Source organism: Colletes gigas, unplaced genomic scaffold, assembly GCF_013123115.1.
Source record: "Colletes gigas isolate AHSC1104 unplaced genomic scaffold, ASM1312311v1 Colletes_gigas_Sc00006, whole genome shotgun sequence".
Classification (NCBI taxonomy): domain Eukaryota; kingdom Metazoa; phylum Arthropoda; class Insecta; order Hymenoptera; family Colletidae; genus Colletes; species Colletes gigas.
The window spans coordinates 8,366,671-8,383,958 of NW_025106635.1; the positions used below are offsets into that span (position 1 = coordinate 8,366,671).

The 17,288-nt window shown below is 41.7% G+C and overlaps 1 protein-coding gene across 1 annotated transcript in view; it reads left to right on the forward strand.

Moving 5' to 3' along the window:
• Positions 1 to 1,942: 1,942 nt before the first annotated feature.
• Positions 1,943 to 17,288, forward strand: part of LOC122395904 — a gene marked incomplete at its 5' end in the record, with an annotated part of 30,841 nt that continues 15,495 nt past the window's right edge. Inside the window, 5 exons of the mRNA XM_043393818.1 lie at positions 1,943 to 1,966; positions 2,750 to 6,205; positions 11,228 to 11,353; positions 11,734 to 11,844; positions 12,537 to 12,723. Coding sequence (XP_043249753.1) covers positions 1,943 to 1,966; positions 2,750 to 6,205; positions 11,228 to 11,353; positions 11,734 to 11,844; positions 12,537 to 12,723 — 3,904 coding nt within the window. The remainder of the gene's footprint in view (positions 1,967 to 2,749; positions 6,206 to 11,227; positions 11,354 to 11,733; positions 11,845 to 12,536; positions 12,724 to 17,288) is intronic.

Sequence of the window (17,288 nt, forward strand, 5' to 3'; positions counted from 1 at the left end):
TTATTTCGCGTACGCTGGCAGACACGGGGGCGTATTATGGAAAAATTACATCGTGTATTCGAGTTCGTGTAATGATTGTTCTAATACTCTCCGATGCATTGTTACAGATCCGTTTATATTATCCGAACTTTCCCTTTACGAATAGTGCCGGAACGAAGCGGAATTTTCATGTCGTGATTATACAGCGGCGCACTACTGCCGCCAATTATTCACATCGAGATCACTGAGCACCACAGATGCTTCATTATTACTCTGTAACTCTAATTTTTGTGTACCTGTACTTCTATCATCGAAGACTTTACTGTTATATAAAAGAGGGCACGATTTCTGTCAAGAATCGTACAGAAAATATTCTTCTCCTGATAAAAAATCTGTTGAAATCGAATGTATGTTACGTTAGAGACAAGAATACTTTATTTTCCAAGTTGGAATGATGTTTTTACAAGTAAAAAATTTTATGGAAATGCGTTGAGTAGTTTAATAAAATCTCAAACTATCGCGCGTTGGGAGAGACCGTCGGTGATTGGAAACTGATAATTTAAGTGATCCATTTCTGAGATCAGACAGAGCAACAGGGGGCTAGTAGTCGAGAAGATACGTAAAAGTCTTAAGCAAACGCAATAAACGTTTGACTGCATTGAAGATTCGATCGCACGTTAGTGAAAGTCGTTAAAATCCAATCGGTATTACAACAATAAAAAGACGTTTAATGGAAGCTAGTCTTCACGGTCGAGTTACGAAGAAAAAGTTTCTTCGTTTGTTTCTGCTGGAAGGAAATCAATCGTAACGTTTCCAGTTGGCTAAATTGCAGTTGAACGGAACCGAAGATCTTTCAATCGACGGAATTTAAGTTTTATATATTCTTGGAAATGATTGTCATTATTGAATAAATACATATCAAGATTTGTTAAAAATAGTAGTCTTCTCAATCTCTAGATTTTAGTCAGATTTAAATGACGTGTGGAATGAATTGGATAGAGAAATAACAAAAATTGTTAAACAGTTAGAAACGACATGACAGAGGTTTCTTCTATGAAAAGACAATAGAATTTTAATGTTTGTCCAAGAAATAATTATAACACAATTACGATTTTTATCTTCAAATACTCAATGTTCTTTCAATATTTGAAGACAAAGTTTTTGATAAAATGTTTTAAAGCTCGAAGGGTGCTTAAAATGTTTGAGTGGCAATGTACAGGGCGTTCATAAATTCAGTGTTTACACGCTTAGAAAAATAAACACGACGTTAGAGTTGAAACAATCTCGGTTGATCGCTCGAGCCACTATTTCAACGTCAAACGTGACTCTAATTTTTACGTAAGGTTGCCTCCGTGACTGTGGTGGGGACAACCTGTCAGTAGCCTTGAATGGATAATTAATTCAGATCCCACTATAGCAAGCATCGATTCAAGAAAAAGGTTTCGATAAGCAATAGAAAATATTAAAGCAGTTTTTAACTATCTTTCACCGTTTATACTATATTATATATTTAATAGTTGGAAAATCCATATCGTTTAATGGGTTAAAGTACTAAAAATTAAATAACTCTGTCAACCGATGTAAGTAGAAATGTTTATTCAAATATTTTTAAACAACACGCACGGCTAATCTCACGCGTCACTCGCAGATACGCGAAATATATGCACATATACAAAATATGCAAATTGTAACACGCGTTGTTAATAATCCTCAAAAGACAAAACGAATGACTGTTCGCGTCTCATTATTTTAACATTATCCCACAGAAATATTCATTTGCATCCAACGCCTACAGTCTAAATTTCTCACAACCCGTTCCGAGCGGGTCAACCTGTTTCTTCTACTGTTTGGGAATGTCGATTTGTGGGTACTACGGGTTGCATTAATCCCGCGTTACGACCATGCTGATAATTCTTTTTCAAATCTGCACGTACAGTCGAGGCTAAAATAAAAATTTTCAAACGCAAAGCATTGGGTGAATACCTTGGTGGTAAATATCGTAGAATGAGACTCTAAATTTTAATTTCCTTACGTAAAATTTAATTCGAAAGTATATTTACACCTGGGTAAAATTTTTACCATTTTTGCTTGAAAAGAAACTTTGTCGCAATTTTTCTCAGTTACGATACTTTTCTTTCTCGATAAAAGGCCTCGAAGTTGCAATAAAGACTATTGACCTTGCGTCCAAGTGTTCACTGGATAACATTTATATTTATTCTAACTCTTTGAGGGCACTTAAAGCCCTAATTAGTAGATCGATTAATGCTAAAACAAATTCTATTTTCAGCTGCAACTCTCGATTTCCGTGTTACTAAATTCGCTATAAAACTTCAAACCGAACGAATCAGGAACCAATATTAAAAGGGGTCCTCCGTATCGATGGCCTCATTTGTTTAAAATAATCAGAAAAAAGGTATTTACTTTCATGTATGTAGATAGGAATTGAAAGGGTTCGACTTCGACAGCAGAAAGAACTCTGGTCGAGAGTAGTCACTTATGGTTCTTACGCTCACGTTTTTACGTTCTTTTATGTTAAATAGCTATAGTAATATTAAATAATATAATTTACATAGTTACGTTTAAAGTGTCCCAATATTTGAACTCGACAACACGCTTGTGCCATCCCTGAAGTCCTTAAAAATTTTTAAAATCGTCTTATGTTCGGTTTTTCAGGGCAAATACCCCACCGTGCCTCCGTTCGGTCCCTAGAATAATTGTTATCCCTCGCTACCGAGAACGGTTTGTTATCGTCAAATATTTGCTTTCAGAGTCCCCGGTCGGCGATCACCGTCAGGGTCGCATGTCCCTTCAGACCGAGCTGCCGTCGTCGAAGGCGAAGAGGGAGCAAGCTCTTCGCAGCATCCTCGCCGCGAGAAGACGACAGATCTTGAGTCAACGACCAATCGAATCGCGGAATCTGAACCGCACACCGAGACCGCTCGAACCGTCGCCGAAGGATTCGCCGGATGTGCTGGAGGCGCAGGAGACCAGGCACGGAATGTACGTAACAGCGTCGTCCAAGGCGGAGCTACCGATCGCGGACGAGCCATCGAGCAGGATTATCGTGGCCGATTTAGCGGGCAAAGACGCGGACGTCGAGCTCGTCTCTAAGGAGCTAGAAGGCGAGCAGGTGGCCGAGCGTACCACGAGAAAACCGAGCAACGAGAGCTCGCCGGCGTCAAGCGTCGAGGGTAAACCGGCCTCCGGTAACTCGAGAAGCAATTACTCCATCGGCCATAGAAATTCTTCCTCGCCTCCGTCCTCCCCGACGTCTTCATCGTTGCTCGCCAGCAGTCAGAAACCAACGGACGCGGACGCCCGCAAAAAGAATATCGTATCGATGCCCGAGTCGCTGTACAATTATTTCAGGCCCGTGGAGAGCAACATACCGGTCGAGGACATGTCGCAGTTTCTTTACTTCGGCCAGAAGATCCAGTCGGAGGCGCACACCAGCACCGGGAACACCGAGGCGACGCCGACGTCACCGATCGCCTCCATCTCGCGACGCAGATACTCCATGAAACGATTCGGCGCCACCACTCCGGTACCCAGGTTGGAGGAAATCATGAACGAGGAGATGAACATCGCCGTGGAGCGACGCATAGTGGAGAAGAACAAGGTCTCCAAGATCAAGAACGCGTTCAGGGGCCCGGAAAACGGAGTGTACTACAGGAAAGCCAGGCCCACGGATCCCACGATTGCCTCGAACGTTATCCTCGGGAATTCCACGGAGACGGTCTGCGGAACGGACTCTCCCGACGATAACCCGTCCGCTCACGCCGACAGGGACCAGCTGCGCCGCGAGAGAGGAAGTCCTCCTGCCCACGTGCCCGCGGAATCGAGGAATGCGAGCAACTCGACCCAGATACCGCAGCCCGTTTCCGCGGAAAGTGAAATCGAGTTTAGGGAGCTCGACGAAACGGACACGGAGATGTTCGGGGACCACACCGAACAGAGGATCAGAAGGGTGGACATCTTCGACGTACCCCAGAATCGATCTCGAGCTCCGAGTGCTCGCGAGAGCAACAACATCGAGACGTCGACGTCCAGGGAGAAGATCGCTCGATCGAGCACGGAACCGTTCTGGACGTCCCCTGAGACCTCCACCCTGCGGATAATCGTAACCGAGGGCAGCTTGGATCAGGGTTTCGCGGCGGGCACCGACGCCGTAGAGAAGTATACCGTTAAACCGGTCGATTCCACGGAGGAACGAGTTCGCAGCCTCGCTTCCGGCGAGGCTCCCACTCCGGGTGCACCGACGGCCGCGACGACGCGGACCAAGGGTCGACACCGGGAACAGAAGCATCGGGATCAGGGGCAGCATCGACATCGGGAACAACAGCAGCAGCACGTGTACGCGTACACGATAACGAACGTGACGCGGCTATTGCGCAACTACACCGGACCTGGGTTAAGCAGAGAGGAACAAGGAGGTTCCGAGCGGGGCACCGGTACGACCGAGATAACGACCGGATCGGTGCAGCGGCGTCAGCCGCCGCCGCCGTCTCTTCTTCTGCTTCCTCGTGCCGGTAGTGGTATAGAGGCGGACCGAGCGCCGGCGGAACTCAGTGCCGGCACGACCGTCGAAGCAGTCGCAGCTGGTGGAGCGTCCACTGGTCACCTGGTGGGGGAACGACAGAGGAAAGTCGTAACAGTCGCGCCTCAGACGGGGGAACGCGCGGTCAACGGTGCATCGACGCAGCTGACCGTAAACAAGAGCGGACCGAGGCCGGGCAAACCGACGGAAGTCGCTAGCAGAGGCGCCGTCCGATGGAACCACACTAGGGCCAGGAACGACGAACTCGAGGGCGTAGGGGACAGACGGTTCCTCAGGAAGTCCGCGAGCGCGGTGCTCAATCAGAGAATCGGGGCCAACGGCGACGAGGACGCGGCGGTCGGGAAAAGGCGACGGACAAATGGCCAAATCAGAAGGGTCAAAGGTATTCACGATCGAACGACGAATGGATCCGTCTCGAGGAACGATGAGGACACTGTGAACCGGACTACCGAACTCGCCATGACGACGGAAAGCGTCACCGCGGCCGAGGAAGTCGGTTCGACCACCCCTCAAACGGTCGTTAATACCACGGAGGAGGACGCGAGCAATCTGACGGAGGCGGTGACTTCGATGGACAGTGACATCGGTGATACCAAAGACAAAAATGAGAACGAAAGTGTACGCGGTTCGTCGTCCGTGACAGTGACCGTGGACGAAACCGTCGGGCCCAGAGAAACGACCGCGACACCGATTCCGGCGCCAGTTTTCCCAGTTACGCCCAGAATAATCGCGGAAACCGTTCGCGAGAAGGAGACTTTCACCGTGAGTCCAACGGAGCCCAGCCAGGCGACGGACGCGAAACCGACCGAGCCGAACAAGCCCTACGGGATGGCCAACCTGGACCCATCGGAGATCCAAAAGATGTATCGATCCAACGCGACCGTACCTACCCCCGCGACGACGATAGAAGCGCCCACGACCGCGATCACCACGATAGAGACTCCGACAACGCGGGACCAAAGCGCTACTTCCGACTCGAAACCAGATCCAGATTCGCCGAGACGCGTGTCCGGCGAGAGATCCCCGGAAGTCAGAGGGCGAAACCTGTCCGACAAATCGAAAGACAAGGACGACGTGTTGCCCATAATGCAGCTGTACAACACCTCGGATATATTCAACGGCAGCGGACCCATGAACTCGTTCTCCCGCGGAACGGAACGTCGAGTCGAGCTTCCGGTGGAGTCCAAGCAACCGGACGTTTCCAGAACGACCGAGAAAGTCAACGACACGGTCACCCCGAAAAGTTCGCCCGGCGACGGTCCCAGCACCAACCGTGTCCCCGTTTCCGAGACGACGAGGAAGGACAAGCACGACGACGCTCGCGAAACGTCCTCTCACGTGCCGCCGACGGGCCCGGGCAGAGGGCCCGTGAATGGGAACAGGACGAGACACAGGCCCCTCTATCATCACGCGATCCTCCCGGAATACAACATCTCTGTGTACCCCGACGAACTGAACAGGACGTTCTTCGACACCGGTCTGATATCGGTCAGTCCCAGGGAATCGGTGAATGTCAGTGAAGTGATATCGAAGAGACACGACGGGGACGCCATCGCGTCCCAGGAAACGGTCGCCGTGGTCAGCTACATCCTAGCGACGCTCGTCGTCTTCCCCATCGCTGTCGGCGTTGGCCTCATTCTTAGAAGACTGATACTTAGGAATCGTAAGGTGAGTGTGGCTGGATTTGGATTTGGGTCAGAGGTACAGACGGGGATTAGAAAGTATTTCTACGCGTACGTAACGTATGTCGCTGAACGAAAGTGGTCTTGTGATCTTTGGTGCTGGTCCGGTGCCCAGACTCCGCGGCGTGAAAGTTCGCGGAGGTGTAGGAACAAGGTTGGTGTCAGTGACCAGCTCACTTTCGGAATGGGTATCCTGAATTGTGTGCGGCTCTTCCTCGTCGGGGCTGCAGCGATCGTGTACGAGATGGTCGAGAAACTTTTTAATAAACTTGTTAGCGCGTCCCAGAAAATATTAGTCGCTTTCTTTCCTGGTTGCTGGAAGTCTATGAAATCGATGCATATTCTTGCAGAAAATTAGTATTCGAAGTGAAATTTTGAAAAATTTTACTTTTATGCAATTCGCGATGAAACAAATTAAGTATTGAGAGCGAAATTTTTTCATTCGAGGCTTCGTTTTCGAGAAAATTATTAGTCGCTTTCCTTCTTGGTTACTTTTATGCAGTCTATGGAATCGATGCATGTTCTTGCAGAAAATTAGATTTCGAAGTGGAATTTTGAAAAATTGTACTGTTGTGCAATTTTTGATGCAATTCGTGATTCTACGCGAAGAAATAAATAAAAAGTTGAGAGGGAAATTTTTTAATTCGAAGCCTCGTTTTCGAGGTAATTGACTGAAAATATCAACGCAAGTAGAAACATTGATCAATGGACAGACATGTCAGACAAATCGTACTCTATTTGTAACTCTATTATCTCGAAAAGGAAGCCTCGAACGAAAAAAGTTTCTTCCTTATTTTCGACTTGTTTTTTTAAATATTCTCCGTTTCTTTTTCACTATTTGAGCATTAAAGTTACTGTTTTTATAATTTATGGGTTTGATCCCTATGTATATTCTGTTGTGATTGAAATGGAGGATGCAAAAAACAGAGTTATTCTAATAAAATTAAAAATTCTCGCATTCGATGCACTTTTACTGAAAATATTCTTCAGAAGGTTCGAATATTTTTTTTGCTCATAAGAACAAGTTCACTTACGACAGTTATTGAAATACAGCCTCATGCTACGCTTTCTCCAATGTCTGGAACATCCGACACAGCCTGATCTAGATAAAATATTCTCCTACACCTGAAACTTAAAAAAGTAAAAACAAGAATATAAATAAATATATAATAATGGTGTTTCGAGACGCATATTTTCTGGGATACCCCAATAATTAAATCGCAATTGCGAAACTGGTTGACGCGCCGCGATGATGGATCCTCACGTCGAAATTATTTTCCTCCAGTTCGCGTTTCGAAAACACGATTTGCATGCCGCGTTTCCGGCTCGAAATCGGATCGAGACAGCGTCGATTTTCGACGGAGATTTTCCTGGAAACAGTTTTGATGAATTCTGCAACGAGAATCCACGATCGATACAGTGAATCATGGCGGTGCTTCGAAACGCGCAGAAGTCGAAACGTTTCATTTTTATTGACCTCGATTCCCGTCCGGTGGGTGTAGCTTCCTTTCGGTCGCTGCCGATCGTCGGAACGTTCTCGCGGCAAAAACTTTGATTTACGATTGTGTACCGTAAACCGTATCTGGCCGATGATCGCAAAATCGAAACGCAGATCGTATACCAATGCCACTTATGTACCGTTACGCAGCCTGCGGATTACCAACGACCACGAGCATTTATCATCCAGCCATTAACCGAGACTTTCGTGTTATCTCGCGGCCAACGAAACAGTTGTGCGTGTGTAGCGTCAAGTTCAACAATTTGATGGCTGGGTTCGAAAGTGCCGCTTCCCAGCTGGTTCCGTGTTCGAGGAATTAATTGGATCGAGATCGCGCCGGACGAATTAACGAGGGGACCCACACGACACCTTACACACCGATTTTTTGGAAACGTAGACAGATAAAGAACCAAAAAAAAATGTTTCATTTGAGGCGAGAAATTGGCTGATCCAGGGTTCCTCGAACTTTGTCTTTTCGACATTCTTTAAATTGTTACACATTTCTCGACTTAAACTTTTGTAGCAGATTGATGTAGAACTTGAAATGTATTTAAAATTATATACATTTTGACAGAATTCTTATTAATTGATTTGTAGGTAAAACAATTTCATTATGAAGAGAAACAACTGGGTTGCAAAATTAAATTGCTCCAGCTGTGTAATCGACATGGCTGATCAATAGGAAGGAGATTGTACTGTAACCAGTCAGACCAGCTCCTCGTCACTGCACATTGAAGTTCATTTATACAAATGTGATAGCAATTCTTTGTTTAAACCAAATCTAATTGCTGTCCAGTGGTGCACAACCTTTTTAGTTCTTGCAATAAATCAGTCAAAATAGTATTTTTTGTAGGCTAAATTTCAAGTTAAGACGATAGCAAAGTGTAAGATAATTAAGTGCATATATTGAAAGATTTATGTAGTAGCCTATCATCTACTGGAACATTAGTTTTGTAATATCTTTTGTATAGATCTTTGAATTTTCTTTTAACTGTATTTTGTGAACGTAACGTTGTCTTGAAGCATTTAATATATAATAAATTAAATTAGAAGCATTTAATATTAATAAATTAAATTTAATTATACAGTACTTTTCAGCATAGAAGAACATTCTAGATCACTGTTTCGCTTAAAAAAATACCATTTACCTGATATGTATAAACTAGTTGTCATTTATGATATTTATTGTTTATTATTCGATAAATTACGGAGTATCTGAATAAACGATTAAATAAATACGAAATATTTTTTGGTTGTCTATCTATTTACGAAGTCTCGATAAAATCAGTGCTTAACAGCGCGTTATGTGGTCCCCATGTAAGTTGGCGTTAGCGTGTATTCCGACGATCATCAAGGTTGAAAGACGCTGAATGAAGCGTAATGAAAGATTGCTTCTTCTGATGAAAATGGCATAACCACTGGGAAGCAAATGCTTTGAAGGCTTATTAATGATGGTGTTTCGGAGTTCCGCTGGAAAGTTTGCGGGTCGTGGTAACAGGACTTCGAACGCTTATGTTTTTTTTGTTTGCGCGATTATATCAGTTCTGCGAAGGATATTTTTCAGACGCTCTTGGGTAATGAAAGCATCTTCTGTAACGGACCTTCTGGGAAAAATGATTTCTCGGAACACAATTTATTTTTGATACTCGTAATTCGTTGTTTGCTTATTCAAATTTTATATCGTTCCTGGTAAATTTTTATAATTTTAATTTTTAAGAAATTACTTGAGTAGTATTATCAATGTTTCTGATTTCATTTCTACTGTGCATTTCGTACTATTTGTACAAAATTTCTAAAATCAAAGTATTCATGTGCTCACTTAGGAACTTTGATGCAAATTCAATAAATTTTAATAAAAATACATTTTCTAATTATAAACGATATCTTCGTTGATGCAAATACTGGGCAAATAAATTTATTACTAATACTTCGTGGAATGTTCAATGAATTATTTAACGACTTTGAAAACACGAATCGTTAATCAATTTTTACTTTTAAATATACTTCTATCGTGTTGACATTTTAATGAATTTTTGTTATCTTACTGGCAAGCAATTTCGCGATATACGTTGTCATTTCAGTGTCACAGTAAATTGCGCAAGCATCTAAATTTCTCGATTAATGAACGAAATGTTGAAAATGAGTCATCGTGACGCGATATTTTGTTGCATATTTTTGTGAAACATGTCGTACCGGCCCTGAACTCGTCACGAACACAACGACTCGTCGAATAATTTTTATGGTTCGCGAAGGTTCGCCAATGATTCACCGCGAATGGTCGCTCAATCGACAATTACGATCGTCAGGTTCATTGTATGAAGAGGATTACCTGCTGTCTTCCTTCGAGCGAGAATGCGCCATGACGTCCCATCATCTTAGATCCATTTGATAGTATAATGCCTTAACCTAACGAGAAAATAAATACGGAATTGCATAACGTGAAGATGGTTCGCGCCATTGTCTCCGATAAGAGTTTAATTGCTCGTCTCGCGAACAGGACGCGCCGAACTCGAACATCGAGACTGAAAAATTGAAATTCATTGATAAAAGCCGAGGAAAAATGAGATTCATTGACGAAGTTACCGCGAGAAGGAAACTTCGATTCATCGAAGTTGCATCGAGGAAGTTCGTAATTTGCTCTTTAAGCAAGAGCAAAATATTCAATCGCGTCAGCAGGAAACGAACAACGTCGATTTATTATCTGCAAATGCATGCTCGATTCGCGAATTATCTGGCACAGCTCGATTATTTTTAGCGCGAGCGATCGTAAAAATCGAGGATATAAATTCGAAGCTAACTGGACATTCATGATTGTAAACTCTCGCGATGGTACAAAGGGTCACGTGAAGACAAAAACGAATGAAAAGATCCAAGGGCCAAACCCGTTTGAGGGCTTCCTCGAAAACATCGAATATGCTTTACGCGCTTTGCATTGAAATTTCATCGAAAAGAAAGAGGGGACCTGTTAGTTTTGACGCGAGATCGTCAGAGAACACAAGCTCGACGAAACAAATATAAAATTTCAAAAGAATTCTATAAATACAGACACTGATTTGTCGTTTCTAAAAATAATATTTATTTTAAAACTAGGCGTCGATCTCCTGACATGGGCAAACAGCTCGTTCGATGCAACGCAAACGAAACGCGTCGCGAAATGATTCGCACGACATTTTTCAAGCGTCATTCTTTAAATAAAAAAGCAAACAGTCGCGTATCGTCTCTCGGTTTTGCGTCAAAGTCGTTTTTCTATCTGCCGCGCTGCTTTGCATATTTTCAAGTTCAACGAGCGTTATCTGCGAGATTCGTGCTCGGTTACGACGGAACAAACTCTCGTTTATAACGAAACGATAAGAGGCCCGTTGAGTCGTGTAATTAAATAAATGAAACACACGATGCTGCGTAGCTACCTGACATTGCAGCCACGGTGGATTGCATTTTACGAGACGCGTACTCGCAATTTTACGCGTGAAAATTTTTACGAAATCAACGTACGACGTTCATGTTGCATAGGTGCTCGAGGAGTCTGACACATCGTCGGAGATAAGTTGCCGGAAGGACGCGCTGAACCTTGAAAACGGAGACTTCAAAACGTCCATTGAGAAGGCGATCACGAAGTTACCGAGGATACAACACTTGGTAAGCTTACGTTTCTTTTGTTTTATTATCATAACTTTAACCTTTGGCGAAGGTACCTGAATACTACGTTCGCGATTTTATTATATCGAAATTACCACTGCAACGATTATCAAATCGACTTGCACGCTTTCATTAATAATGTTACGATGGAATCTCTTTGTAATAAACTTTTCCCAATTCAGGACGTTTTGGGCCATTTTCAACGAATAGAATATCTAAGCGTTATTGTAAATAAAAAATGTAATACAGTTATCTACTGTTTGAATTAAATTTGACCCATTTTTGAAACTTCTGAAACGTCAGAGGGAGCTCCTCGTCAGTTTTAATTCGTTTCTAAATAATTGTCTGTCGCGATTGAATAGCGTTTTTTTTCTTTTCAGTGTCACGAAGCGGAGAAGCCGCCGCCTCCGTCGTCGCAGGAATCTAGATGGGAGTTTCCTAGAGATAAGCTTAGGTTACAGACGGTCCTCGGCCAAGGAAACTTCGGCCAGGTAAGACATTATTTTCTACTTCGAACTGGACAGAAACACCAAGAGAGCCAAGTCAGCGCGATAATAAATCGTCGAACGTTAACGCGAAACGTTCAGCGCCGGCAGAACCACCGATTCTATGCCCCATGAAATAGTCTGGGAATTCATAAGAATAGCAGCTTTTCGTATTTTAAAAAATATGGTCCGACGTTGCATAATTTGCTTCTTAACAACGGACTTTAAGTAACTCGTTTATCTATTATGGAAATTGATTTCGCTGATAATTCGAATAATTAGTTACGTAATAACGATAAAACGAGGAAACTTTTTTATTATATTCAGCTTAGTGATCTAATGTTCTCCAAATGTTCGACAATCAAGTGTTCCGTGCGTAATTCTTCCAACTTTACGATTAACAAACCGATAATTAGCGGAATCTTTTTTACATAAGTCTCCTGCTAGAGAGAATTATAATAATTGCGTAATTGTTTATTTACAATCGGTCCTATGAGCGCATAATTTCTGACATGATAGTTCTTGGAATCTTCTTCGATCTTTTGTTTCGAAGAATTCCAAAATATTTGAATTTTTGGATACGATCTTTATGTAGAAAATTGCTAAGATAGCTTAACCTTTTTCGATCTACTCAATGTAAAAGTTGAATTAACACTTATTAAATAGGTATTCCTATGTCACAATTTTCTATCGTTAAGGTCTGGAAGGCTGAAGCTGACGATCTGACCGGTCATCAAGGAACGACTCGTTTAGTGGCCGTCAAAACAGTCAAAGAAGGTGCTTCCGATCGAGAGAAAGAGGATCTGGTTCGAGAACTCGAGATCATGCAACAACTCGGTAGTCATCCTAACGTTGTCACCCTCCTTGGTTGTTGCACCGAGCAAGGTAAGCTTTAACAAACATCATTCACTGTTTCTCATAAGTGCAACGTCCAGAAAAATGCATTTGTATTTCAGAAACATGAAGTTGCATTCCTCTTTACTCGTGTCAGTTCCTTGCAACATTTCGTGTAAAAATAAAATCGTTGCACTTATTAAATTTAATTCTGTGTCACACTCTGGATAAAAATGTCCTACTCTTTTTATTTCTAAAATTTCATTTGTATAAATTTATGTAATATAAATTGTCCGTTATTTCGAACTTGAATCGATTGAATAATTTAGAATTTCTATCTCTAACATCTTTACATTTACGCGATGCTATCCCACGAGCTTTTCATTTACAGACGTCTGTTATGCTAATTTGCCACCGGTGTATGAAAATTCATGTTCTCTTTTGCATCTGCGATCGAGACATCTTCTTTATGACTGACTGCACGAATCATTTATGTAATACTTTACATGCACGGGCACCGACGACGTAAAACTATATAAAAACTAGTAGCGTTTTAAGTGCCCCCCTAACGTAAAACATGCAGTTACGATGCTACGATTAAGCAATCATGCTTGGTAAAGAAACTTCATTTTTTACAAGAGCAAGTCTCTGTTTCTAATTTTATAATGAATGTCAAATGTGCTTTAAAAGCTCTTCTCGATTTCTCTGTAATTTCTCTACACCCTTAAACAGTGAATGAAACTATGACTCATGAAAGGATTAAAAATTCCTTTTCTGTTCTTTTACGCGAGGAATTTCTCCGCGAAATCTAACCATTTGAACAATAATTCTATTCGACGAGTCCATAAAAAGAACGACAGTGATTACTCCTTAAATTGTGTTTGTCTCCCTGCAAGATGACGTAAATTTAATTATTTATGATTCCGTGTTTTTGTCGACCAATCACAGATCGTATCGTTGCAAACCGCGGTGTAATGCATATTGAAGGTATCGTTAGGGTAACGCAAGAGAAGCATTCTTTGTCATTGAGTCACCGATAGTCGTATTTTTTTTTTCTTTTTTTTCTTTTCGTTCGATCGCTGCAAACCGCCATCGTAATCATTTTTATACGCGCGTCTCTATTGTTTTGCGAATAAAAGGAAGATCGATCGTTTTCTCGGAGGAGACAGCTGTTTACCATCATCCTGTTGGTAATTGAGCAACAGGCCTAACAGCCTCCGCCAAGTCGCAACGGACAGATTAACGAGTTCTGCGCAGTTCGTCGTCTACGATAACAAATCGACTAATTATGAAAATAGTCGAATGCGATTTTTGTTCGGCGGGGGATTTCTCACGGCTCGCAAACAGTTTGCTTGTTGCGAGAGAACTATCTCATGTGCGCAGGAAATCTTGCATAAAAGGTTAACTTAATGTGCATATCGATCGTTGTTGGGTGCACATCTTAAGTTCAGAGTTAGATTTCACAGCATACGTGTTCTTTAATGATATGTTTTCCATGTAATTGAAAACTAAATCTGAAAATATGGCGTTAGGAAAGTTCCAACGTAGCATGATCGTCTACTGAAAATAGCCTTTAATCTAATCTTTGGCAAATTCTGATCGAATATGATTTTCTGGAATTTTCTTTCGCGTTTAACCTACTTCGAGAAACGATTCTGTTCTCGAGCTTGTTCAGCACGTTTTGCATGCATCAGCACCTTTGAATTCACTCGTTTCTCACTGGTATTGCATATCGGTCATCCTCGCTTGGAGTTACATCATCAAAATACAAAATTGAAAGAAGACTATTGCGCAACGTCGCGGTGGAAATTTTGTATACAAAAGAGTGGAATACAAAGTGTCAGTAATTACTCCCTGGTTAATTGCAATAGAATAGTTACCTGGCAATTACACCGACAAACGTAATTAAGTAATTATATCATTATTCGCCGTTAATTGTTATTTAGCGTGATAGAACGACGAATCAATTCATTGGCAGTTTATTTTCGCGTCTTGAATTAGCGATTGTACACGGTTGAATTGTACGTTCGAAATTGCGTCAACAAATGTAATTAAAGACGATTGTATAGTTTAATAAAAGGATAAACAGTTGTTTCGATATTGGTAACTCTCCAGAGACGAGAAAGAAGTATCCAACTGTAACAAAAGTTGGATCAATTTTTCAGCGAAAAAAAAAATTTCAAATCGTTCTGAAAAAATTACTTTAGCTAGGAAAGTCAATTACAATCATTTTTGGTGAATAGACATACCCCCGAAATCTTAACCGCTTTCGAGAAAAAAATTCGGGAAGGTGTAAAATTTGTCAACATAATTAAAAATTTTCAAATCGTTCTAAAAAAATTATTTTTGTTTCCAGGGGTCAATTATAGTCATTTTTGGTGAATAGACATACCCCCGAAATCTGAGCCACTTTCGAGAAAAAAATTCGAGAAGGCGTGAAATTTTTCAAGAAAATTAAAAATTTTCAAATCGTTCTAAAAAAATTGTTTCTGTTTGTAGGGGTCAATTATAGTCATTTTTGGTCAATAGACATACCCACAATTTCCTACGCATTTTCGAGAAAAAAATTCGAGAAGGTGTGAAATTTGTCAACAAAATTAAGAATTTTCAAATCCTTATAAAAAAATTGTTTCTGTTTGCAGGGGTCAATTATAGTCATTTTTGGTCAATAGACATACCCCCAATTTCCTACGCATTTTCGAGAAAAAAATTCATTACTGAAAATATAATGTCTGATCATAACTGTCTATTACCCTGAAAATTGAAAAGTTACAAATCATTCTGGAAAAATTATTTTTGATTGCAGGGGTCAATTATAATCATGCTTGGTTAATAGACATACCCTCAAAATCCTACCCACTTTCGAGAAAAAAATTCGAGTAGTTGGGAATTATTTTTAGTTAGTTAGCACGTAGTGTCAAAGTAAATATGAAAATAAACATAGAAGGCAACATAAATTAGAATAGTTGTTACGTTCATAGGTTAGAGGATGAAATGCTCTTTAAAATGAGTGCTTGTAGAAGTCGATAGCTTAATTAGTTCCGGAGATGGGGTTTGTTTACTTTTCATTCTTTACGTCGCGAGGTCAATGACTGCACGTGATCGTAGTAAACAGTAAACATTGCGTAACTGGGTCACTCGGCCACTCGATCACGTGCGAGAAAGTGCATTTACATAAATTGCAATATCTCCGAAACGGAAAGTCGGATCGACAAAAACCAAAAACGATTTTAAAGGGGAAGCTTCACCGCTACCAACAATGATTCAATTATGAAGAAAATCCTAGTAATTTCGGAACTGTACGCATGTAAAGTTTTATTATTTTTAATACGCGTTGTTACGTATACTATAAGGGAAGTCGTCAAATTAAATGACTCTAAAATAACACTGTATGTCAGAAATTCCAAACGAAATTTAAAAAATGGCGAATGGACAACAAAATTTTATTTTTGTATACTCTTGAACACCATATTGTAAATCCAATATAATGCATTTTATATACACGGTTATGGATGGATCAAAAATAGAATATTCTTCTCGAGAAACAAGATTGAGGATCTTTCAGAGGCACAACGTTCTTCTCTATCGTTTCTAAGGCTGCGAGGAGAGCCAAAGGAGCTTAAGGAGGAACAAATTTCTAAATTGCAAGCTTCTTAAATGCATAATCTTTTCGCAAATTACGGTGGCTGTCGCGACGCGTGAAATTATATGCTTCGTTACGCGGACGCAGATTGCGATTAACGACAAATCTGTGCTTGAGACATCAAAACTCCAACGAGACAATCTGCAGTTTTAGTCGTGCCGGGCTTCAAGGGGAAGGCCCATTATACGTCTTTCGTTCCAGGCTCGTCGGTATCGTCGCTCACATCGTATAAATTTCCATACGCGTCCCCACGGCGACGATCCTCATGGCACAATACGTCTATTAAGTCGGCGAAATGATCGTTCCTACGGGGTTCAGGGAGAGAATACCGGTATCGATACGATCGGTCCGCGGTCGATCTGAATTTGACGTCGCGGCGACCTTCCGCCGATATTTATGCGTGCGCTATTCGTTTTCGCGATTGTATGCTAATGCGCGGCGAGCTCGTCTAGCAATAACATGAAATTTAATCCTTCTACGTGGAAGTGGTTTTTTTTTCGAGACTTGACGCAAAAACCGCCCGTTTCGCTCTTAGAAGAATTGCCGCGCGCTTGGTTTGCGACTTTTCCTTCACAATGGCGCGTAACTTTTCTGGCAGCGTCGCCGATTTCTTTGATAACGACCGCAGATTGCATTGTGCATGGCGCGGAATGGGAATGGACCATTTGAATTTGTCGGTGGGAGAGATGGAGCAACCCGCAAAGAATGCTAAAAATTGTAAACAGTCGGGAGCTCTAATATGCTGTACAGGCTGCCTCATAAACGTTTTTCGCCACGAGCATTGTTAGAAATCATTTCGATTTGTTTTAATAACATCTATAGAACTAAAGTATAAATTTAGAATTAAAGATAGTAATTTACACCTGTTACACCTTCAAAAAAAATCTTTTACATATGTAGAATGCACTGTTTAAGTTTTAAAAACAAATTTCAAGTAATATTTACAAAATGTTTGCTTTTCTCGATTTCCACG